The 25,663-nt window shown below is 36.0% G+C and overlaps 1 protein-coding gene across 1 annotated transcript in view; it reads right to left on the bottom strand.

Moving 5' to 3' along the window:
* Positions 1-25,663, bottom strand: part of LOC110023981 (fumarylacetoacetase) — a 65,764-nt gene that overhangs the window by 24,113 nt on the left and 15,988 nt on the right. The window contains exon 5 of the mRNA XM_020723661.1: positions 13,085-13,159. Coding sequence (XP_020579320.1) covers positions 13,085-13,159 — 75 coding nt within the window. The remainder of the gene's footprint in view (positions 1-13,084; positions 13,160-25,663) is intronic.

The following is a 25,663-nucleotide window of genomic DNA, read 5'->3' as shown; positions in this document are numbered from 1 at the left end:
AAATTGCAAAATTTATCACTTGAAACTTGAAGTAGATTGTGGGGGAACGATGACAAAAGCCGATCAATATCTGATGGTTCGTTGTCCTGAGTCGTCGTGGTTCCTGATTTACTTAGTTAAAGGAGATAGTCGACCCAACATTACTGAAAAATCATTGTCAGCAACCATGGATTGCATCGTCTAAGGGACCCTTATAGATCCAAGGTGGATGGTTGGTTGAGAGGACAAATTTAAGTCGACCTTAACTGACATAAGACATTTTGTCAATCAATTGTACCCTTATGATCCATAACTCAAAGGATAGAAAGCCGTTGGAGAATATACGAGTAGTGGTTGTGATCGTAATATAATGGTGTTATTTGATAGTAAAAACCAGATTAGAGGGCTCTGGTTGTAACCGCAACTTTGTGGTGTCATTTAGCAGCAAAAACATACAAATAGAAGACTCGTGTCATATCCTTACTAGCATGTAATTTTTTTTATTGTGAATATAGAAATGCATTTAATATGACATTCACTCTTTATAAGCTAAAGTCAATCAAGAGTTTGTCACCCCAACAAACTGTTGCAGAGGATAGATGGTTTTTTGCTTTTAGCTTTTAAGTGATTAATTTAACTTGAATATATCCCAGCTGCTCGCAATGTATCTCTACGCACCTCTAGAATATATCTGGCCTAGTAACATATACACATGTTGGACTGGGAACCCAACCCACAGGCGAATATCTGGGTCACTCTAATGTATTCACCTAAATCTAGCAATGACTCAGAAGTCTGGACTGCCCTGGCTGTTCAATCGTGTCAACAACGAGTTGCATGATCTCACAAATGCCATAATTAATCTGGGATACAGTATTGTCCAAAGGTTCATTTGAAACTCGTACTGAATATTGGATTGAAATTAACCCCTCTGGTTGAGATTTTCAGTCAATTGGGCCATCAATGAGCATTTAAATATTTGACACTCTTATATTTAAAGGCATTTGAATTTGTTAGTATAGGCCTTTTAGGATATAAGCCATGTCGACTCCTATCTTTATAAGGAAAAGAATCAGTTTAAGTGATTTGGACTTGAAAATTTTTATATTTATGATTTAAACATTTTTTTATTAAATTTACTGTCCACAACTCCATTCATTGAAAGGAGAATCAGACTAGTTAAGTGAGACATAAAACCCAATCCTAAAGACAAGACAGACCGTTAGCCCATGCAACATTCTCAAACTTGGTATTTTAGTATTCAATATATTGGTTGGAGCACATACAACTGTCTGACTTTATATGTTTGCACGCTATCCTGAATTTTACATGCTTTGAGTAACTTGGTTGTTAAGTTAAACTATGAAATTGAGAGGTAGTTTGTTTCAAAAAAAAAAGTTGATTCATTTGTGTAGATATTTCAAATTTACATAAATTCGAGAACTTTGACTCATACAATTTTTAAAATACTCTCACAAATCTCTAAGTATTGCATTTTACATTTGATTTAGAAAATATTCTTGAAATTTGTATGGCTTGAAATCATTCAAATTTTGAGATATTTGCAAAATGTTCTTGCATTTACATAGCTACTTTTGAAGCTTAAAAATGATCGTCTTCTATTCGCTAGCAGACACATTGCAAATTTCGTGGAGAGATTTTAAAGATTCAAAAAGCTAAATATTTGAACTATTTTTCATCCCTAGGAATCGAAGTTTGAAATACCCAATTTTTAATTGATTTTCAAACCCTAAAAGTCTAAGTCTGAAAAACTCAATTTTTAAAACATTTCAAGTCTTATGAGCTTAAATTAAAAAAAACAAGATTTTAATATTTTTAAGCCATAGGAGCTTATATTTCAAAAGCCCAATTTTTATTTAAAATCTTATGAGCCTACGTTTCAAAGCCCCAAATTTTCAAATATTTTAAACTTCAAATAATCCATACATTTTTAAAATATTTTAAAAGTTCAAAAGTCTAGAATTTATATTATTTGCAAATCCAAATCACCCATAAATTTGGCAGACTCCCAGCTTCAACCCCCGTTAGGGAGCATTGGGAGAATGTGAGCCTTCACAGGACGAAGAAGGTAAAGTGCATCTCTGTATGGCGCAACTTTGTCAGTGGTTTCGCTCACTATTCTCGGTCGCGAAAGAAGAAACAGAGTTTAGTTGCGTGAATAGAAAAAGAGACGAAATGGAGAAAGCAGACGAACGAAGAAGTGTAGGTTGGTGCAAGGAAGCTGAAGGGCATTGGGAACGATAAAGGGAAGTTACGAAGTGGGCACGTAAACAGGGAACGAACTCCGTGTGATCCTTATTAATGAAGGGAAGCGGGAGCAATTAACACGACTAAATGTAGTTGTGTTAGCATGAAAATTTAAATTTTAATCTAATATTAATTAAGTTTAATTAAACCTAATTAGAAATAATAATAATCTTTAATTATTTTTTTTAACGTCAAAAAATATCCCAAAAAATATAGTGCGCTTCTGAAGCGAATTATGTTTGTTATAACCTATGACCCTATGAATCTCTAAAAACTTATTTGGATACCATGATGAGGGTTTCACTTTGTAGATCTTCGAGAATGCTAACCGGATGTCTATGCAACATATAGTCTTGAGCTGAATATGCAGGCTTATAAAGTATATATACCAACTTTCGTAGACACCGTCACATGTCACTCTTTTGGTTGGTAGATTGAACTTATCTTTTGCCCTTTGTTGTACAATTTTAATGAGCCAGATAAAGGAATATACCTAAATTGCCTTTATGGACTTGTCAGGAGGATGGGCATACTTTCAACCATAGGATTTGTGCCTTAGAGAGCTGGTTGAAGGAGGCATGTCAGTGACCTAGCATTCAAGATTTTGTTGAATTAGTGGCATGAAATCATTGGTCCTGTGCTCGGTGCTTTATCAGACTTGTTGATGATTATATTCCTTTACTTCGGCCTTGAGCTTTGAATGAACTATAGGATTACTTCCTTAATCAGCGTGTGGCTTGCATACGGAAAAAGTAGGAGTTTTGCGAGTTGTTTAACCGAACCGAGCAAAAGTAAGGAATGTTAGGGTTTAATTTGATGCTTGAATTAACATATTTAAGTGAATGTATTAAGTATTGTTTATGATTCAATGGCAGAAAATATATGCGGAAGGATATTTGGTTGGGTATTGGGGCAAGCCTATTGTGTTGAGATAATTTTGTTTATGCCTTCATTTCTAAATTCTAAAATTTCATTTATATAAATTATTTATTAGGATTTTTCATGAAATAAAAAATTTATAAGAATTATCTAGTGTTGTGGTTTATGGAGAGAGAATTATAACTTTAAAGAAAATTTGAAGTTAATATTAAATTGGGTTAGTTATGAAAATTTTGTTTTTTTGAATATAAATCTAAAATTTATAAGTATTAAGATAGTTTAGTGAAATAATGTTTTTAGTATTATGACTAATTAAATATTTAAAATTATAAAAATTATAAGTTAAATGTTATTTTAGTTTTCTTAAAATATCAAATGTGTAGTGTAATTGGAGTATATGATAACAAACTAAAAAAAATGTGAAGGTTAGGATTCATGTATAGTTTATTAAATTTAGAATGTAAGTGATAGCATAAAACAAGAAAATTAATCATATCATAATATCTATCTTAATTGTATTTTATTTAAAGAAATTATTACAAGGGTTTGAGGTCAACGTCACAAACGAAATTGAAGAATAACAACTGCAAATTCATTGAGTATTCATGTTCTTATGCTATGATAATATTTTGGCTTCTTCTAAATCAAATGCATTTACAATTACTGTTACTAGTTATATTGAAATCACTGCATACTCGTGATTTATGATTCTATTGAATTTTTGTTCATACTGTATGAATGATTTGTGCATTAAGCAATGCTTAAATTATCATAGATATTAAATGTTATACAAGTATATTAACTAATATACAAATGAGAATGAAATGAACATTATTAGAAAGTGATTTACATAGTATGTTTGCATATACATTATTGACTATGGAGTTCACCCTTTTATGATACTAACGAGAGAACGCTAAGATACTCGTACACGTAATTGGGAAGAGATATTAATATTGATGTATCTTAACCTATACAATTTTAGACGGTACTGTGAGAGTTGTACATAAATGAAATAAATATGAAAATAAATAGTATGACATAAAAATGGTTTCGAAATATATTTATCAATCATATTCACAAAAATAAATTACCATAAGCTCTTATACTGATTTATTAAAAAATTGACTCATATACATATTACTTTTTTTTTCATTGCGCTGCTATAGTTTAAAAATATGAATATTCACTACTTATGACTAGCTCATTATGCTTTACATTAACTATTCAGGGTTAATTTTTTATGTAATGATGAAAACATAGAAGAAGATTTGTTTGTAGAAGTTACAAACAACATAAATTAAGTTAAATTTACCTATATAGCTTTAACTTATTTTAGTGGCTCTGTCATCTTACTTGGATTATAAGTTGTTAGTTATAAAATATTTTAATTATTACAGACCGTTTGCTTCTGTCTTAATTAATATCAAGCCCCCGGTAGTGTCATGATATCACCCTACTAATCCTTCCTAGCTCACCACCTAGGCCCCATCATAGCCTAATTGCCAATCGAGTCCTAGCACCTCCATCTTCAACCAAAGCATCTCAAACAATCATCACCCTTCACCCTGCTCTCTCTAGATAGAGAAAGGATCATTTTCTCCCAAAATAAAAAAGATTGTATTTAATCTCGCCAAGACCCATCTCGTTGTCGTTGACTTCGCACGTAAGGTATAATGCAAACAAATTTGTTAAAAATAATTATTTGTGCACAATATTCCAATGTGGAGGAGAAAACACAAATTTGTACTCATACGATTTTTTCCAATGCAACAGAGAAAAACAAAAATTTGTACTCATACAGGTTGTTCCAATCATGTATTTCTCACGTAGTGAGGTGAGTTAAAAGAATCCTCGGTCGCGGTATCACGACGCCAAACACGCACACCTGATTAGATGTCATGGTGAGGCCTAAAACTCTCAATGCAACACCCAAAGCAAGGATGATAACGAGGCTGCTAAAATTTGGATTGAAAGGTCATACAAAGAACATTACTTAAATGCTAAAATTATAAATAAAAAATTTGCAAAATTAAAAACAAAATGGACACTTAAATATTATGCAAATAATGTTGAATGAGAACAAAATTTGAACATGAAACAGAATAAGAGGACTCGATGTTCATCAACGAGCACAAATGAATCATGAAAAGAATTAAAAGCTCGTTCTCAAACAAGAATAAATTCTAATTAGAGTTGTGCAAAATTTTCAACATAACTAACAAGGAATCCAATTGTTGCCTCATAATCTGCAACATTTGCACAAGTTGATAAAAGACAAATTTTGGCAAATTCAAATAAAACATCACACGTCTCAATGCTAAAACACTCGTGCAAACTTAAACTTGAGATCACTTTAGGACTTACACATTTCTCAATACTACTTTTAACTCAGTTGCATTGCCTAAAAAAACATGCAAATAAAAAATGTGCAATTAAAAAATTTAAATATCAACAAGATGTGTGTAAGCATAATAAGGAATTCATCTTGGAATACATCAAATTGCACGCATGTCGTTAAGTTCATTAACTCGTACGTGCTTTGACTAATATGTCAAAAGCTCAGTTATAATCAGTGTTGCGCGGGCTAAAATGAGCTAAACTTTAAACTTATTTTGCATTAAAAAAGTGCACCAAATTCCTTAAAATATCCAAATTTAGCAGATTGAAAATGCATTCATGTGCTCCAACTAATACTTTGAACATCTTAATATATGGTATGAGGATGCTGAGCAGGCTGAACATAAAAATAAATGAAAATGTAAGCAATCTCAATAAATGGGGAAGTCATACAAATTTTGCAAAAAAGAAAAAAAAATTCAAAATTTCAATTAAAAAAATATTAAATTATGTACTCTTAAGTGGGTTGTTTTGTCTCTGGGATAAGGTTATAAGTTATATTTTGGCCAATTCAAGCTTCATACTAAAAATCATAGATGATAAGATCTAGTGCCCATCAAGTCAGTCTGATCCTCCTCTCTACAAAGAGGGAGTAAACATAATGTTGCTTCTATAAATATTCAAACAACAAAATTCAACTAAACTGTAGATATAAGTATTTCAACCAAATCCCCAATGATGCTCAATAAAATCAAATTTTCAACTATAAAAATTTTAAAAAATATTTAAATAAAATTTCATCACACAGTATCTTAAAAGCAAATTTTCACCTTCCAATATCATTTGTCGAAGGTAACAAATTTAAAAACCCAAGCACACAAACAGCTAATGTCATATAAAATATAATAATAAACTTATATTCAAAATATTTTATGTCAGTGAGGACGAGACCCAAGTCCTCTATTTACATAGTTTGACCAAATGACTCCACATATATAGTGATTATGACCAAAGCTCTATACTTGAGTGGTTTGGCATAACTCAATTATATTACGATCATGGTTGTAACACACAAGTTCTCTAGTGAATGTTTATCATTTAAGTTGTGAATTATTGGATATACCAAATATGATACCAAGCCCTATATTAGATATGGTTAAATTAAATTTATCCCATTAAGCAAATTGGCACGGGACTCCTGCGAATGATGACACGACCCGATTGTTTGCCTGGACTGGTTTGATCTAAGCATTTCTTCCATTCCGAAGAGTCGATCGGTCCTCTTGGATCACTCCTAGTTATTAAATTATTATATATTCACTTTTTTTATGTTCTAGGTTTAGTTTTTTTTTGTAATTTTTTTCTAGGACAGTCACCGGTGTTCGTTTCTCCTTTCGAGAGAAGCATCTGAGGGTTTGGGTGGTGCTTCGGCTATATCTCTCTCCCGATGTAGTGTTTACCTTCCCCATTCACCTTTTGCATCCTTCCCACACTGCTCCCTTTCGTTGTTCCCTGCTGCAGTCGCCTGAAACGTTGTCGACGTTGTTCTTCTTAGATTTTCTGCATTCCAACCAAAGTTTCATGTGATTCCAACACTTCCGCTTGCTGTCATCGCTGCTCCAACCACCAGAAATCTTCTCCCCTTCCCACCAGCTATTGTTTCTGCCATCCCAAACCACGTCACTGCCACCTAACCGTTGTTTCAGCCTCCTACACTTCCTCTTTACCACATATATGTTGTCCAACCCTCCTACATTGCCGCCGTCACATATCCATTTTCCAGCCCCAAAGAAACCAAATTTCACCTTAATGTCGCCTAAGACAACAAGAATTGGCTATTTCGTTGTCATATATGCCCACTTGCCCAACGCTCCCCTTACCACCGCCTTCCAAACCCTCATTGATCCACCACCACCAATCTGAGATCCCATCCAATTTTGAGTGTTTTTCATGCCTGTTGCTATTCCATATTTTCAAGTGTCGTGTTGTTGTAGTTTCTCTTTCAAGTGTTGGTTGCATATGTCTATTTGTTTTCAGTAATAATGTTTGTTTTTCCTATTATGGTTTGGGTTAATTTCAGTATCATTTTGTATCTGAGCTAGTATAATTGTAGTCTTATCCTAGGGTTTCTAGCATCCACAATACCCAAACTTTTCTTCAACCAACAGCCGCTACGAAAAAATTCTCTCATTTTCACTTAAACCATCCTTACACCCTACATCAACCCTACCTACACTCTAAATCCTAATCATGCCACCGAAGAGATAATTGCTGAAGACCGGAATGAGAGGAAAAGCCATGATGCCGTTCATGAGAAACCTGCAAAGGGATGTCCGAGAACCTTCTATGGAGGACGTACAGTGGAAAATGGAAACTACTGCGGATGTTTGACATCATGGGCAACATTATTGAAAGTGACAACATAAATATCATTACTTGGCTCTAACATGCATGTTCCACCAACACTTGGAGGAGGAGGCCATAAGACTTGGAAGACTTCTCTTTTTTGACTTTGTTCAAACATATTCAATTTTAGCACATAGATAGAAAGGAAAATATAGTTGCTCATACTTGTGCTAAGAAAACCATACAAGACATTTTTTTTGTTAAGAATGTTGATAGCTCACATTTCCTTTTCCCTTTTGTTAATTTTGACTGGGCAAATGTTTTGCAGGTTAGGACCTTTATTTGTAACTATCTGTATTTCCTTATTTTTTTAATGCAAAATGCAATATTTCAAGGCGACCACTGCACCTTATAGGCAGGGTTCAACCCCAGGATCTTACAAACAAAGTACACTCAGGGGAACATTCAAACCGACCCCACCTGAGGGGAAATTGATTAAGAGTGAAGAAAATGTGGAATCAATCCGCATTCCCAAATCCATCCCAGCTAGGAACAAGTGTCACGGGTTTGGACATAGTGAATCAGATTGCACAACCAGGAGAATGATCTCTTTAACTGATCAGGGGGTAGTTGAAGAAAAAATGGTGATCCAGGAAAAGATGAAAAAGTTAGAGAGCATTCTCAACTTCTAAGGAGGAAGAGACACCATCGATTCTAGTTAAATCCAGGAGAGAGATTCCAACTGACTTAATAGTAGTTGTTCTAGAAGACAGTGACATTGAGAGCGTTCAAGCAAAATATGAGGTTGTGGTGCCTTGAACCATCTTTTGGCAAGCGTTGAGAAAGCATCAACAAAACTAACATTGGATGTCTGAAAAAATCATAAGTTTAAAGAGCTGATACCGGACACAAGGCAGCCTCAGACAAGAAGATTTCATAATTTTCAGACATATAGCCTACATCCTAAGTTGCCCCAATGAGGGAGGCTCAGCATATCAAAGATGAGGGTCTTTTGTGTCACTTCTGGATGACTATATGGACTTAGTTGGGTGTTAAAATCTATTCAGAGTATACCTCAATAGATGATCAAGCGGGAGGGATGAGCTTTGAAAATTGTCTTCGAAGCATGATGGGGATAATAATCCTACAATGGGATCTAGGTTATACCTAGGAAGAAGAGAAGAAGAGGCATATCCAAAGTTTTTGTTAGTGAGAGTTGCTCAACCTGCCATAGATTTCATCCCAAAGTTGATTCCTCATTACATACCTGTCTAATAGATACACTGGAACGAGTATGAGTGGAAGAAACCAATTATAAATTTGATGGCTTGAGACTTGGTTAGCGAGGATACCCATCCACGAGCAATTCCAGCTCGAGTTGTGTAAAAAGTGGATGGATACTTGATCTATTAGAACGTGCTTTGGGAAACATCGTCTACAAGAGTGACGTGCCTGAATCCGACAACATTTATGTTACCTTCAATGGGATTGTCCTGATTACCATGAGGAGACAAGGGCTTCGACGAATGAAGTCAAAACTTCACCAATCTCAGGAGACTGACGAGGGAGCACCCATTGCTCCCGACATGGGAGTCCGCAAATGAAGTTGCGTCCCGACTGTTTGCCTGGACCATTTTGGTCCAATTTTTTTCCATTTCGAGTTGATCAGTTCACCTAGGCTAATCCTAGTTATCATATTATTATATAATCGCGTTTTTGATGTTCTAGGTTTAGTTTTTATTGTGAGTTTTGTTTAGAACAACTGTCAACGTCCGTTCTTCTAGATTGTTTGGGTGGTGTTTCAGCTATATCTCTCTCCTGAGACAGTGTTTATCTTCCTCATTCCCCTTCAACATCCTACCCACACTATTTGCCATCGTTCCCTGCTGCAGCCCTCTAAAACAACTATCAATGTTGTTCTTTCTGTAGTTTCTGCATTCCAATCAAAGTTTCTTGCGATTCCAGCACTCGCACATATTGTCATCACTGTTCCAGCCATCATAAATCCTATCCCCTTCCCACCAGCTGCTATTCTAGCCATCTTGGATCACCTACTTGACACCTAACCACTGTCGCAACCCTCCTGCACAACATCTTTGCCACATATTAGTTGTTCCAGCCTATGGGAACCTGAATTCCACCTTGCTGCCACCCAAGACATCAAGAACCTATTGCTTTGTTGTCATATCTGCACACTTGGCACATGCTCCCCACCTTACCGCCACCTTCCAAACCCTCACCGATCATCACCACCACCATCCTGAGAGCCCACCCTAGTTTGAGTGTTTATGTTGTGTCTATTGCTATTTCAGATTTCTGGGTGTCGCGTTGCTATATTTTCTCTTCCAAGTGTATTAGTTGTAACTATATATTTGCTTTCAGTAATAATATTTGATTTTCCTATTTTGGTTTAAATTAACTACGGTATTACAAATATTCACCCAAGATCTACATGATCTCCTTGGATAAAGCAACCATTAACTGTTGACAAAAATAATTTTTATCAGGTTGGGTTGACTATCTATAAAATAATATAATAGAGTATGATCCATAGCCCGGGACAAAATAATATGATCTTGATTGAGTTCATCATCATTCATTCCATCAATAGCTTTAAGCTCAAGATGAAAATTTTCATAATTTGAAACCTAATTAGTGCTATTATACACTGACCAATCAATATCCTAATGACTAGCTTTAATCAAAAGTGTTCTCCTATTATTGAGATGAGTAATTAATCAAAGAGCTTTGCACCAATGGGAGATCTTGAACTTTAGATTTAAAGTTCTAGCAAAATGAAGGCAATCTCAAGTGTTTTATCTACAATTTCATCTATTTTTTAAAAATTTGAATGGAAACCTCAAAGTAAAACATTGCCATTCATTTCAAGAAAGGTTGAGGCATGAATTTTTGAAGCACACTGTATGTTACCTCTATTAAATGTAATAAATTTTATTCCTATAAATCATATTTTTCTATAAAACTAGAATGTCATATTGACTATATAATACCTCTTGAAAACTTGTTAACAAAATATACAAAACGTATATGATTGTGAGAATTGGTGTCGGTCAATGTCACCTTTCTGAATATTCGCTAGATGACTTGATAAGCCCACATAATATGTTCAGAAATTTCAGAGTACCTTGATAAAACAACTATGGATATATGAACAAGTACACAATTGAATGAAAAATAATTGATAAGTCATGTTTGAAGATGTATAATTAAACCTAATATGATTGCACATGAATATTTTAGAATAAAACTGCATTACTTATAGCCTGTCATGCAAATGATTACGAACAACAACATACTAGGAAAAAAATTAGAGTATGTAATATATTTTATTAATGCATTATAATATTACTACATAATGATATGATGACACCAATAATTATTATATATAATGATTCATGCCCATTTTATTATTTATGCTTCAAACCACAGTATCATGCTATTTATACTTTAATAAATAGGAATTGCTTATTGGAATGAAATACCAATGTTTGTCATGATAATTTTTTTCTTATAGCAAGTTCTACTAGAGTGCTTGGGTGACAATCATCACAGAAACAAATTTTGACTCAATAGAATTTCATTTGATATTTTTAAATTTATACTGTAACTTTATTTGTACTTCTGTTGTGTGCAACTAGCTTTCTTTATGCAGTTGTTTCTCCCACCTTCTTCTACATTAGTTGTTGTTCGTGCTTTTTTGTTATAATTTTATTATGAATTTTATTAATGGAAAAAAAATATTAGTTACTTTGCTTTCTCTTACTTTATAATTACTTACATATAAGTATTCATACAAAATAAGTTTGAATCAATCTTGACTCTTGAAACTTATTGCAAGAGTTGAGATCTTTGAAGAGTTGAGATCAAACCCCTAATTAGTATCCTATTTTATTAGGATTTACTGCCCTCCAGACCTCAGTTGTCATAAAAGCTATAGTTTGGTAAGGCATATATAGCATTAATTTTACGAGTCCTATAACAAAAAATCGATAAATTGCATGGATAGGCAAACCAATCCTTGTCATAGGAAAAACATAGAAGTAGCCACTTTAAGATGGAGATCTCGTTCCCTTCAGTTATACTAATAGCCATATAGAAGCTATAGCATCCCGCAAGACAACGCATGAATACAGAAATGATGAAAAAGTGTGACTATAGAACTGCCAAAGCAATTTCAGCTAGCAAACTTAATAGCGCATCTCTTACCACAGCACTAATAGTCGATTAACTCCTAAAATAAACAAGCTAAGCATATTTAATACCCATACATAGATCACAAAATTGACAGCAGCAGCCTGTGTCCTAAACATCCCCTTAAGCCAAATTGAAGTATATTTCAATCAGAATAGATGCATTCTGATAAAAGAAAATACAACCAATCTCATTAACAAATCATCACATGCATGTTAAAATAAATAAATTAAAACTAAAATGTACAAATAAAACCACAAAATAAGTAAATCATTGCTTAAATAATTTATTTGCTCGATGTTTCCAAAGAGTGTAAACTTACAAATCTACATCAATTATTAAGATGTAAAGAATGCTCTTTATATCAAACAGCTATTGGTAGATAGTTTGAGGGTTTAAAAGTGAATATTCGAAGTTGTATTTAAAAGAATTGCAACCCACGGTTCGCACCAATATGAATAATGAAAAGTTCTTGTCGGAATAGGAATGGTTGTCAAATCTGTATTTAAACCATTTATAAACCATGAGGTGGCACCAATAAAATAAAAAAGTTTTATTCTGAGTCGGAACATCTGATTTTATAAGTACTTATAATAATCCAGACACAAAAAACATGTTTGGCAAGCATCTATGATCGGCAGTTGTTTTTTTTTTCTAACCTGCCGAAGAAATAGCCCACAGAAGTTCTACAGAATATCTGAACTTTAATTGGAAAGTTGATATTTAAAACAGCAAAAGATTCATGAAAGCTACATAGAAGCACCTTGGAATAGGGGCTCTTTTGTCAACTATGCATTACATTCTTACTATTAATGCCTGTTGACTAAGCAAACAAGCCTTAACAAATGAACAGTATAAACAATTCTCAATGAACCCTCAAAATTAGACAATAGAAAAATAATACTCCAGGTAAAACAAAAAGGCACAAGCCTTTCCCGTTGCAATATGTAAAAATTGATTAAGGTTAGACAAATGGTGAATGCAAAAAAGAAGAACCCAAAGAAAGAAAAACACATTTGTAGAAAACTAATAACAAGTAATATCAGCCAATGATAGTCACCTTGGACGAATAATATTTGTCCCGGAAATAACTACAGATGAAGCCCGTCCATGATAAGCAACAGGAAGGTGAAACCTGATGTTTTTTTCACGTATTAAACATGGATGGTAATTAATCTGATGCAATTCATAGATAAAAATTCTAGCAAGTGAATAAGATAATTCTAGACAAACTATAGGATAAGATGAGAAGTAAATAGGAGCAAAAAGGTCAGAAATGGGGCGCTTAAGGGTTTAAACATAAAGATGTCACCAACATACACATATTAAGTACCATAACCTGCAAACTAAGTTTAATATTTAGCTCAAACTTGTAGTTTGAGACAGAATATTACATCAAAATGATAGAAAAAGATAACTAGATTTAAATATCTTCATGTAAAAGTTTTGATGGAGCTTGATTACCTCAACTACCAAATAAATATTTCAATTTAGATGAATCTTAATTATTTTGAAAAAAACAATAAAAATGCTATTTTTCTAGCTCATGGGAGGGAGAAAAATTGTGAGGTGAAAAGGGATTGCAAATCTTAGATAGAGATTATCATACTTTGAAACAGCAAGCAAGGATATTCATTGGCCTTTGGCTGGTAGATGGGTAGTGCATGACCTATAATGATGATGGCATTCTAGCCATATAGTAAAAATATGATAAGAAAAGAATTGTCAACAAGAATAGAGAGGGCAATGGGCTACGAGAGGGTGATTGGAAGAACATCCAACTCAATTTGAGTGGTGATGGCCAGCATAAATAAAAGAAATGCATGAGAGGGCTTGCAAATGTTAGGAAAAAAAATCATGGAATTATTTGAATGCAACTGCCAGAAACAAATATGATAAAAACACAAAGTAAATGATAAAAAAACCAAGCACAACAAAAAAATACCAAGTATATGATTCTGCCCAAATACTAGCTTACATCTAGGAAAAAGGAATTGATTTAATATGAAGAAGCCATAGAAGTGCTTAAATAACAGAGGCACAATAAAAAGTTTCCCTCAAAATCAAATACACTCACCCTCGCCACAAAATGAAGCGTCAAATCTATCTGACTAAACAAAAAGGAAAACCTTATGATATTTGCAGAAATAAATGAACCGAATAAAGGTAATAAAGATAGGAATCTAAGGCGCAACTATTATCAAATGACCCTCAAAAATAACACCACACATGCCTCCTCTCTCTACGTATCTCTCCCTCAAATGTTTCATAGTTACAGAGGGCAGAAATCATCGCCTCCAACTTATATTTAGAAGATTTTAGGAAGGTAAAAATTTAATTGCATTGATGGTTAGTTTTGATTTGTATGCATCAAGATTTCTTTCAAATACTATATACCAAGGAGCCTCACAAAGGTTTAGACACGCCATTCAATATCTCTCTTGTTTCTCATTGGCATAGCCTCTTAGCAGCTAAGGTTTCTTGGAAGACTTCACAACTTTAGCAATGCATGCGAGCAACGACTTCGTTGAGAATTTTACTAGGATGAGTTTGAATCCAAGTAACAAAATTAGAAGAATAACTTAAATAGTATCACTGTTTTTGCTCTATGCTTTGTCGACTTCATTATTATTTCAAAACAATATAATTCAAACAAGGTCATGCTAGGGGTGTAAAAAAGAATCAAAAGTGCATTGTATCCTAACCAATTAATACAAATTGCTACTCATTGAAGCATTTGTTTAATATGGATAGTTGCAGATAGTTCATTATTTTTGACAAAATATGTAAACAAGTCTTAAGTTGTTTAATCTAGAATGACGTAAAACCTCTTACCTCTGCGGGCTATTTACATAACTAGTTATTATGCAAATGTAAGTCCCAAATAATAAAATTGACGGGATTCAACATTCAAATAAAATCTCTAAAGCACAGCCACACAGCAGGATAGTTTGGGAGATCACTGAGGATTCCCCTCAGAATCTATGACATCCCCTACCTTTTACTTCCTTTGTTTTACTTCCTTTGGACTCCTTACTTCCTTTGGACTCCTGAAAGGAATGTTCTTACTTGAGTCATTCTCACTTATTTTTCCACGTCCTATCTTGAAAACCTGAACTTTAAATTCTTGAAGACTAGAACCACTGATCATTATCGAGAGTTTTCTCAAGTGATTCCCGTCACTTAGGATGTAATTAACTATAGGGGTTTGCCTCCATAGGGAACTTGGAACCCAGGTAAAATAAACTCTATTTAATCTTTGTATTAAATAGGGGAATCTGTCAGTCACATATAAAAAGTTCGCAGACCAAATGAATGTCACAAATCTCTTAGTTTGCAGGATCGGGCCTATTATCGGGGTCGACACTTTTCTCTTGGAATGTGTAGTATTCAGGGTGTCAGTCATAGTATTCAGGGTGTCAGGCACGATTATGCAAATTATTGGACTAAACAGATCTATTCGGTCTCATTTCCTAAAAAATTAAAATACTACTTTCATAATCTAAACCTTTTACCTTATATATATTTAAATTAAATTTTTCACATCGAAAAAGTTGACCGACAACCTTCAATTTAAATTTGGGCCGTAAATTGTTAATGATAAAAAGTAGGTATAGAAAATCTTAAATTTCACCGTCCGATCATTTGTGTCAGTCTTAAAAATTTTAAACCTCTGAGCCGGGTCGTGACATAAGACCAAAGCATGGGCCTATTAATTAATCATATTTTTGCATGAGCTTCAGTTAAATTATGAGTTTGACTCGGCTTGAAAATGAGCTCATTTATTATATAAGAAAAGATTACTAAAATTTACGTATTTGTAATAAAATAATACAAATATAAGAATTACATCACAAAATAAGGAATCAGTAGAGATTAGAAAGAAGTAAAGTGCTAAAATAGTCCTCGACTATTTGAATGGGTCATTTTGATCCCAAAGTTTATAGAAGTGCCAAAACAATTTACGACTATTTTAAAATTGAGCTCTAATAGTTCTTCATAAAGACTATTTCAGCCCCAATTTACTGAGTTTGAGACTATTCTAACACTATAAACGCTAGGACTAAAATGAACCCATTTAAATAGTCGGAGATTATTCTAGCTCTTTACTTGATTAGAAAAAGATAGAACTTTTGAATATAATTTATAACTCTATAAATAAATACTTGAATTTTAATTTATTTAAATGTATATTATATTAACATTTTTAAATGAGTCGGCTTAAAAGTTGATGAGTCAAGTCGGGATTAATTCAAGCTTTAGTTAGCAAGCTCAATTAATGAGTCATTTATCAAATCAAACCTCAATCAAATCATTAGTTGGATTGCTCAGTTACACCCAAGGTTGGGAAAATCAGATCGAATATCAAACTAAAAAAAGGAAAGGTCTAAAGCTTATTGGTTCGACCGGGTTTGAAATGGGGGTTGAACCGGATGATACAATAAATATAAAAATTAATTAAATATTACCTTAATAATAAAATAATGATATTAAAAACATATATATAAAAAACTAAACAAACAAAATACAACAACAATTTTTTAAGTTTTTAAAACAAATAAATAGTAATCCAAAATATGGAGTGCATTTATAATAGAGCCATCAAGCATTCTTCCACATGTCCCTGTAATCCTCTCTCTCTATATATATATATATATATATATAATACCACTTGTATTTTCACAAAAACGGTTGTAATTTAAAAATGACGAGAAAAAAATAATATCATGATCTTCAAAAGAGTGAATCGATTCACCGATTTCTTGGTTAAACCGGTTCCGAGCTGTTTAATGATATAATCGGTCCATTGTGTGATTTAGACTGGACTAGGCACCGTTTCACCATCAAACCCAAACTACAATAAAGAAAGCAAATATTATTGCTAAAAAGCAAATAGATGTTACAATTAGAGACACTTGGATTTAGAAAATAACAAAGACTCAACACAAGCTCAACTAGAGCTAATGGTTGAAGACGGTGGTGCTGGAGTTTAAGTAGAAATAGTAATTGAAGCGGGTTTGGTGGTGGACGACAGTGAAGCCTTAGGGTGGTGGAGGCAGCAAAAAGGTTGTGGTAGTAAGTGGTAGGTGGTTGGAAGTGGCGACAATAAGTTGGAGGTGGTGGGAAGAGGACAATAACAGGTTGGAGGTGGCTGGAAGGGGCGACAGCAGGTTGGAGGTGGCTGGAGGAGCCGACAGCAAGCATGTGGTGGCTGGAAGGGGGCAGCAGCAAGTAAGTAGGTGGTTGGAAGGGGGTGACAACAAGCTCGAGGAGGCTAGAAGGGCTGAAAACGAGGTGGAGGTGGCTGGGAGCGATGGTTAGCTACAAGAAAATAGCAAAGAGATTGTTTTCCAGGTGGTGGCAACGACCACGGTGACAGAGGCAATGGAGGAGGGCTAGTAGGAAGTAAGGAGCAATAGAAAAACACAACCTTAGTATGAGTTAAAGCCGGCACATCTTCTTGCATTTGGATACAGCCCTAGGAGTAAACAAGGAGACACCAACGTCAATCTTGATAGAAAACCCATAAAAATTGAAAACTTAAGACAAAGAAAAGACAAATATAAGCCCAAGAAAACTAGGATTGGATCCCCTCATAGAAAGGGGCCGCCAATGCACGATAAAAGGGCCATCGACCCTCCCGGATCTGGACTAGTTCGGTCCAGAAGAAGTAATGCACAGAATTTTCCTGCGGCTCCCTATATGCCCGCACCAGCGTCAGTCTCCCCGGGTTGAGGGAGTTTCGACCTCATTCATCAAAGCTTTCGGGTCCTCATAGTATGGAGTAGTCTGTCACGTTAAAGGTAGTAGAAACATTGTAATTCCCTGGCAAGTCGATCATATAAGTGTTGTCATTTAACTTATTGAAGATCTTGAAATATCTGTTTGCTCTGGAATTGAGTTTCCCAAATGATCCTGTGAGAAACCTCTCTTCCTTCAGTCTCATCCAGACTAAATCTCCCTCCTGAAAAGTCACATCTTCCTAGTATTATTAGTTTGCATATGGTACTTGTGATTCTGTCCGATGATCTCTTTCCCGACCTTCTCTTTTAGCCTTTAAATCTTCAGTACCCTCACCTTAACTTTCATACTAACATCCGACATAGGAAGAACTGGTACTAGCTTCAGTGGAGTGAGTGGATTGTGCCCATACAAGGTATGAAAGAGGTTATGTCCTGTAGTCTGACTCACGAGCCTGTTGTGGGTGAATTCGGCTCAGGCTAAAATCAAATCCCCCTTCTTGATGTTCTTTCCTATAAAGCACCTCAGGGGGTTCCCCAGACTGCTATTCACCACTTTTGTTGAACGTTTATCTATGACACGAGGGATATTCCCCTCCAACCCCTACTAAACCGGGCAACCTGAACCAGTTCCGTTGAGATTGGGTGACGGCCGGTCGACTAATATTGGGATTGCCACCCAATTAAGAGAGGGCCGCACCTCTCCTCTCTATCAAAACAACATTTATATATGTTTTGTGTGTCTTAGGGTTAGCTTACATTATTTTCTAATTTTTGCTTGTAAGGACGGCTGCCGACGTCCTATTTTCTCCTTTGAGGGTTGGATCAAACGGTTAGAGTGGTGCTCCAGTTGTATCCCTATCCCAAGGTGGTGATTATCTCCACACCCTTCGCCACAAACCTTCTTTCACTGCCACTGCCCTTCCTACCCACTGCAGCTCCGGACAGCCCAACCAGACTGTTTCTTGCAGCCTCTCGTTGATGCTTCACCTACACCTTACAACCTCCCTCCCAGCTGCTACTCAACCGTAGCCTCCATAATTCCCATAACCACTAGCCATAGTTTCCCCCTCTCCAGTGAGTTTGCTTTCCATACCAGAATTCCCAACCAGTTGCTGCCCTTTTCCCTATCGTTGAATACATCCCAACCGTAGCTCTTATTCCCCCTCCCATGACAGCCTGTCCCCTGATTTCCTTGTTGTCGTGACTCTATAATTGCTGGCAGCAGACTGCCTTAATCCCCTTCCAGCCATCACGTCCCGCTACAGCATTCTCCCATCCCGCTCCAGTCCTCCTCCACCTGCCTTAATCCGCCGCAGCAGTCACGTCCCACTACAAACATTCACCATCCTGTTCCAATCAACCTCCACCTGCCAAACATCGCTCCTAGTTGTCCCTTCCCCTTAACAGCCACCTGCCCACCCCACTCACAACAATCCCTTCCCTACTACCACTCTTACGTCCTCCACCCCACCCTGCTGCAGCAGGAAGCCATCCCCTTACCCAGTGTAGCTGCGAGCCTCTCTATTTGCCTCTGTTGTCACCACAAGCACCCTGCCAACCATTCCACCTGTTGTCCAGCTGGCGTTGCCACCTCTCATCCTCACTCTAGGGTCCTCTTTTATGTTTGTTATCGATATTTCCTGTTTTTGAAGAGTCGTTGTAACTGATTTCACTTTTAGCAATAATATTTTTATTTTCATGATGGTTTTGGATTTCCTCCGGTATCAGTTTGGGGATGAGTTGTTAAATTGAATTGAAGTTTAGTACAATGCTTTCCTCATAGGGTTCTCTAGAAGTGACTTAGGAACTTGACGCCCATATAAGATGTAATGGTCTTGGCTATCAAATACAATCTCACGATCTCCCTGAAGTACAAATCAATGATATGGGATGTGTCCATTGTTCTGCATCTATCCAAACAGCATCTAGTATTGGTAATGTTGTGTATAGCCATGTATTTTGTCCTTGGACCTAGTCTAGCAGGAAAACTCTGCACTTCCGAACGTACCACTCCACGTCCCTCATCAAGCAGGGCCAGAGAAGTGTTCTTTCACTAATGCGACTGTCTTGTCTCTACAGAAATGACCAGCTAGTCTCTCGTTATGACTCTCTTGGATGATGGCCCCCCTTAGCGAACATCTAAGAATGCACAACATGTTCTAGTGGAACAGGCAGCCCTCCACTCTATGGTAATGTTATGTTGGTCTTTCTTGACATTATTCCCTGATCTCCTTAAAATCCTTGTTTGTCTCGGATAGCTCATTGACCATCTTGAACCCAACAACTCTTGACTGCATGGAAGTGATCAACAAGTGGCGCCAACTCAAAGCATCAACGACTCGATTTTAACTTCTTGCTTTGTGGTTAATCACAAACTCGAACAGCACCAAAAAAACTCAACTCAGGAAGAACATCGGCTCTTTAGCTTGCTTTGATTGTTCAAAAACCCCAGAGCCTCGTGATCCATGAATGGAGTGAACTCGCATGTCAATAGACAGTGACTCTAGTGATTAAGAGCTCTCACAACAACATAGAACTCCTTATTGTACGTTGAATGCTTTCTCCTAGATTCATTCAACTTCTCGCTAATGAAATCTACGGGATGTCCTCCTTAGCTCAAAATGGCTACAATCCCCATGTTAGAAACATCACACTCCACCTTGAACAACTGACTAAAGTTCGGTAAAGCTAACATTGGGGTCTAGAGTGTTAAAAATGGAATGGGCTGTCAATGTTAGCTTTAACTTTTCCTTCGAGTGGGCATATAACATTTCCCATTGCAGAACCTCAAAAACATTCTAATTTGTGTAGGGTGGGGAAATACAATTTTTTTTGGCGGGGGATGGAGAGAGTGATATTGGAATTAGTAGGAAAAACAGTAAAAAGACAAAATCAAACTTTCATTAAGACTTATATTAGGCAAACTCTGATGTCAAATAATACTAGAGTTAAACCTAAACCATTATAGAGAAATCATTATTGAAAGCAAATGAAGGTTACAATCAGAGACATTTGGAACCAAAAAATAACAAAGACTCAACAAAGAGCTAAACTAGGGCTGAAATCAAAAGTGATGGTGTTGCGCTTTAAGGACAACTAGTTACTAAAGTAGGTTGGGTGGTAGATGGCAGCAAAGCCTTGAAGCGGTGGAGGCAGCAAGAAGACTGCGGTAGTAAGTGCAAGGTGGCTAGAAGGGGCGGCAGCAAGTTGGAGTTGTCTTTAAGAGGGCGACGACAGGTTGTAGTTGGCTAGAAGGGGCAACAACAAGCTATGCCCGAGAATGAATGAATTGTGATATAGCGCCGAAGAAGCCACAGCTCTATTCCCGACTAACGACTTGTCACGATCCAATTGTTTCTTTAATCTTTCTAACCTTACCCCGAAACAATGCCATTAAGCTTCCCTGGTCCCGACATGACTGACTGGGCGAGGAAGAACAGCGGAGGCAACCTCCACTCGGATGAGTGATGGCATGCCATGTCGGGCAGGTGAGATCAAATAGATGAGAAGTCCTAAAACATCTTGGGGTGGGCTTACTACTGAAATGCTTTCAGCAATTATCCACTCCGCACTTGGCTACTCAGCGTTTACCGTAGGCATGAGAACTGGTAGGTGGTTGGGGGGGTTGGCAAGAAGCTGGAGGTGGCTAGAAGGAGGCGGCAGCAAGTAGGCAGGTAGCTGGAGGGGTCGGCGGCAAGCTGGAGGTGATTGGAAGGGCTAGCAACGAGGTGGAGGTGGCTAGGACCAACGGACGGTTGAAGGAAAACAACAAAGCTGTTTTTTGAGTGGCAGCAGCAACCATGGCGACGAAGGCAATCGAGAAGGGCGGTGGGAAGTAGGGAATTATATATAAACACCACCTCATAATAAGTTATAACCGAAACACCTTCTCGCCTTTGGATATAGCCCTAGGAGGGAACAATGAGACATCAACAGCAATCTTGACAGAAAAACAAGAAAAAACTGAAAAAAACTAAAACGAAAGAAACATGTATATAAGCCATAAATAGCCAGGATTGGATTGCCTATTCAAAGGAGGGGCCAATCCATGTTAGAAGGGCCAATGCGCATGATTTTCCCAAGACTCCCTATATGCTCGTGCCCACGCCAGGGAGGCTGAAAGAAGAGGGAGTGAGATATAGCTGCAAGTTCAAAAAAAAAAAAAAAAAGCAATTGCTCATTTTATAAAAAGTAATACCATTTGAGATGATTTGTAATGGTATTTGATTGAAAAATCTTATTTCTAAGTATTATAAGAAACTGTGGATATTTAAGAAACATTGACCTACCTAAGAAACAAGAAATATATTTTTATAATTTACCCTAGTATTACAAATGAATATTTGCTAACGGTTCACAAAGTAACCGACAAATATGAATAAGAACTAAAAACATGTCCATCATATATAATCTTCAAAAAATACTTAAAAAGAAGCTTGCAGACTCTAAAAGAGGCTTGTACTTCATGTGAAACAAATTGGAGTACTTCATGTGAAACAAATTGGAGTACTTCAAGAGAAAATTTTATATATACAAATTTTGCTCTAGCGTCTAGGTTTTATTTACATCTAACTTTTTACGGGATCAAAACTCCAAAGCTTATCAGCTTACCCATTTAGGAAGCAATCTCAACAAAAGGTGTCATTTGACTTTAACTTGGCTTTGTGTGTGGATGTGTATAGATGTGTGTATTACAAGCACATAGTATATTCCTACCACATTTTTTTGTACATGTGTTCGAATGGTGCAAACTCTAAATGAGGCACCTAGTTCATGTGAAATGGATTAGAGTATATTCATGAGATAATTTGATATAACAATATTTTGCTTCAACATCCAGGGTTTTATTTGAATTCGAATTCAATGTGCTCAATTTCTTATGACTAATATACCCTAATTTAGCTGAGCAATATCAATTAAAGACGTATATTGACTTAACTTTATATAAATTCTCTTTATAGGTGACATATATGATATTGTCCTACCACACAGCTTTGTGCATGAGATCAATATAATCAAATTTTCCGCTAACATCTAAGGTTTTATTTGAGTCTAATTTACTATATGCTCAAGCCCCCATACCTAAAAAGTCATCCCATTCCGAAAAGCATTGTAGTTTAAGGCCATCATTCAACTCAACATTTTATAAATTTTCTTTGCTGGTAGAGCAATAATTATACTCCATACATATTGTTTTTTACATAAGAGAAATGATTATACGAACAAAGATAAATAATATCAAGATTTCATGATTTTATTATACGTGGAATTAACCTTATATAAATAGTATAACAATTTGATTTTCTTACTCAAAAATAAAAGTAAACCTGCCACAACCATTAGTAATTGCATCAGAACCTTCACAAGTAAGCACATCACAACTTTATGTGATGATAGAAGATGAGCAAAGCTTTTGAGTTCTCATGCATACCATATCACATTTAAGCATATCATTCACACATCTCACAATTAGGCATAGCATTCACCCATCTCTTCCTCAACATCATTAGAATTCTCACGCAAATCTTCTTATTTTCTCAACTATCAACCCTTCCCCTCTTCATCTTTTTCGATTGACACTAATATCATCATAGAAACGCAACAAACATTCACTTTCCCTATCTCGTATACCAGGCACAAGGCCAGTAGGTATGACATCATCCATCATTGAAGAGCATTTGATGCCTTCTTCCACTCTTTTTCTTGACTTCAGTATAGAGATTTAATAAAGGAGTGGTCAACTTATATGTTTCCTTGATCTCATCATAACCATCATATTCTCTCACTTGTTCTTCATAGAGATTTTATTGTCATATCACCTTGAATGCCTTTTTTTCACTCCAACCATGTGCCCTCACCATTTTGATTAAGTACGTTAAAATTTTCAATTATTTATCAACACTAATTTTGGTTTTGGATGGTCAAGTTTGGAAGTAGATTTTATTATTTAGTTCATGGTTGTGAGACAAATTTCACGGCAGTAATAGATAATCTAGATTAATCGATGAGCAGTTTATGCTCGACTAAGATTGCTCTATAGCATGTGACTAATTTAAAATTTTTATTATTATTCAGAGCTTTCTAATTGGTCTCCATTTAGCATTTTTCTTTGGATCTCAATAGAATTTCTCACTTAACATGCAGGAATTATGATTGTTCATATGAACAAAGAAATATAATTCTCTCAAAGGTTTATAGAAGGGAAATTCTAAGCCAACAGTGAGAAAAAAAAAATACAACAAAAACACATTTTGGCCTTGTTGACCTCACTTTTGGTTGAGATTTAGTTTTTTCGCTTTAGTAGCCTAAGGTCTAGCCATAGGACTTCCTATTGACTATTCTTAGAAAGCTAGAAAAGGAACCCTCACCATTAGAAATTCTACCATCTTCTCTACTGAACTTGAAGTTCCACATATTGATCATAACCTCCAGCACTTAGTAGGTGGGGTCATTATGGGAGAACTCAAGATGAGTCACCCTTAGGACTGTTGGACCTTAGGGTTGACCCTGGGTGTTGGTCTAAGGCTTACGGTACATACTTGCACTCACAATCACTCACAATCATAAACTTAAACTTATAGACTTTGGTCCCTTGATACTTTTGGGAGACTCATATAGGTGGTCCCCTAATATTTGGGAGACTCATATAGGTGGTCCCCTAAACCCACTAGCCCTAGGATAGGGTTTAGCTAAGGCCACTACATATAGGACCCAAAATGGGGTTTACATTGGTCCATGGCTTATTGATAGTGATTGGCACTCCAACTCTACCAACATACCCAACCTAGCATTTTGCCCCTAAACTCCCCCAAATTACTCAGATACCCTTGGGACTCCAAATTTGGCCAAAATTCTCAAATTCACCCAAAATACTCAAATTGGTTCAAAAGTCATTTCAAACACCTTGAAAACACCCAAACTACCCAAAATCACCAAAATTTGTCAAATTACCAAAATACACTTCCTTACCCCAAAATTCCAAAAATTTGTAAAATTCCCAAAACATTCTAAATATTCCCAATTTCATTTTCCTCAGCTACCACATGACCCAATTTGGCCAATTTGACCATCATTGATCAAAACCCCCAAATTGCCCTTTAAAGACCCATATTTTCCCTAAAGACCCTCAAAACCCCCAAATTGCCCTTTAAAGACCCATATTTTCCCCAAATCACCTCAAATATTTGTCAAATTGGTCTCAATTTACCCCAATTTCAATTCTAAACTCAAATTTTCTTTTCATATGCCTAATATAAACCAAATCCAAGCCCACATATGCCAAACATAAACCAAATCCAAGCCCAATTGGTCCATGATTTGAACCCACTTTTGATTTAGATAAAAACCTCAATTTTGGCCCCATGACTTAGTTCCATCAAATTGAACCCATGGCTTACTCAACTTGCCACAATTTGTGTTGAAAAACCTTCATAATATTCTCATACATCAAACTTGACCATCAATTGGCCTTGGTTAGGCCTCAATTTCATTTGATTTCAACCTAAGTCCAAAAGCCCCAAATTTGCCCAAAATTGGCCATGTCTCAAAATCTCACCAAATTGAGGGCCTTAACCCTAAAATTTCCACTTATCCCAAGACTAACCCAACCTAGACCCAAGTCTAGCCCAACATGCCCAAATTGATCAAATTTAAAAAATCCTCCAAATTGACCCTCCAATTGAACTCAAAATCTTTCAATTCTTCACAAAAAATCTTCATAACAATCATCTACACGATGTTGATAAGTCAATTAGGCTAATTGACATGGCCAGCTTAGCCCAAACCCAAGCTTTGATCACTTGAACCCACGTTGAACCCATGCACTAAAGATGACCTAACTACCCCAAAGTCACCAAATTAATGACTCCACAGCCATTAGTTGGACCCTAGTGGCT

This window comes from Phalaenopsis equestris, unplaced genomic scaffold (genome assembly GCF_001263595.1).
Source record: "Phalaenopsis equestris unplaced genomic scaffold, ASM126359v1 Scaffold000240, whole genome shotgun sequence".
NCBI lineage: Eukaryota > Viridiplantae > Streptophyta > Magnoliopsida > Asparagales > Orchidaceae > Phalaenopsis > Phalaenopsis equestris.
Note: the sequence above shows the minus strand (reverse complement) of the source record. Positions and strands in the feature narration are given on the sequence as shown.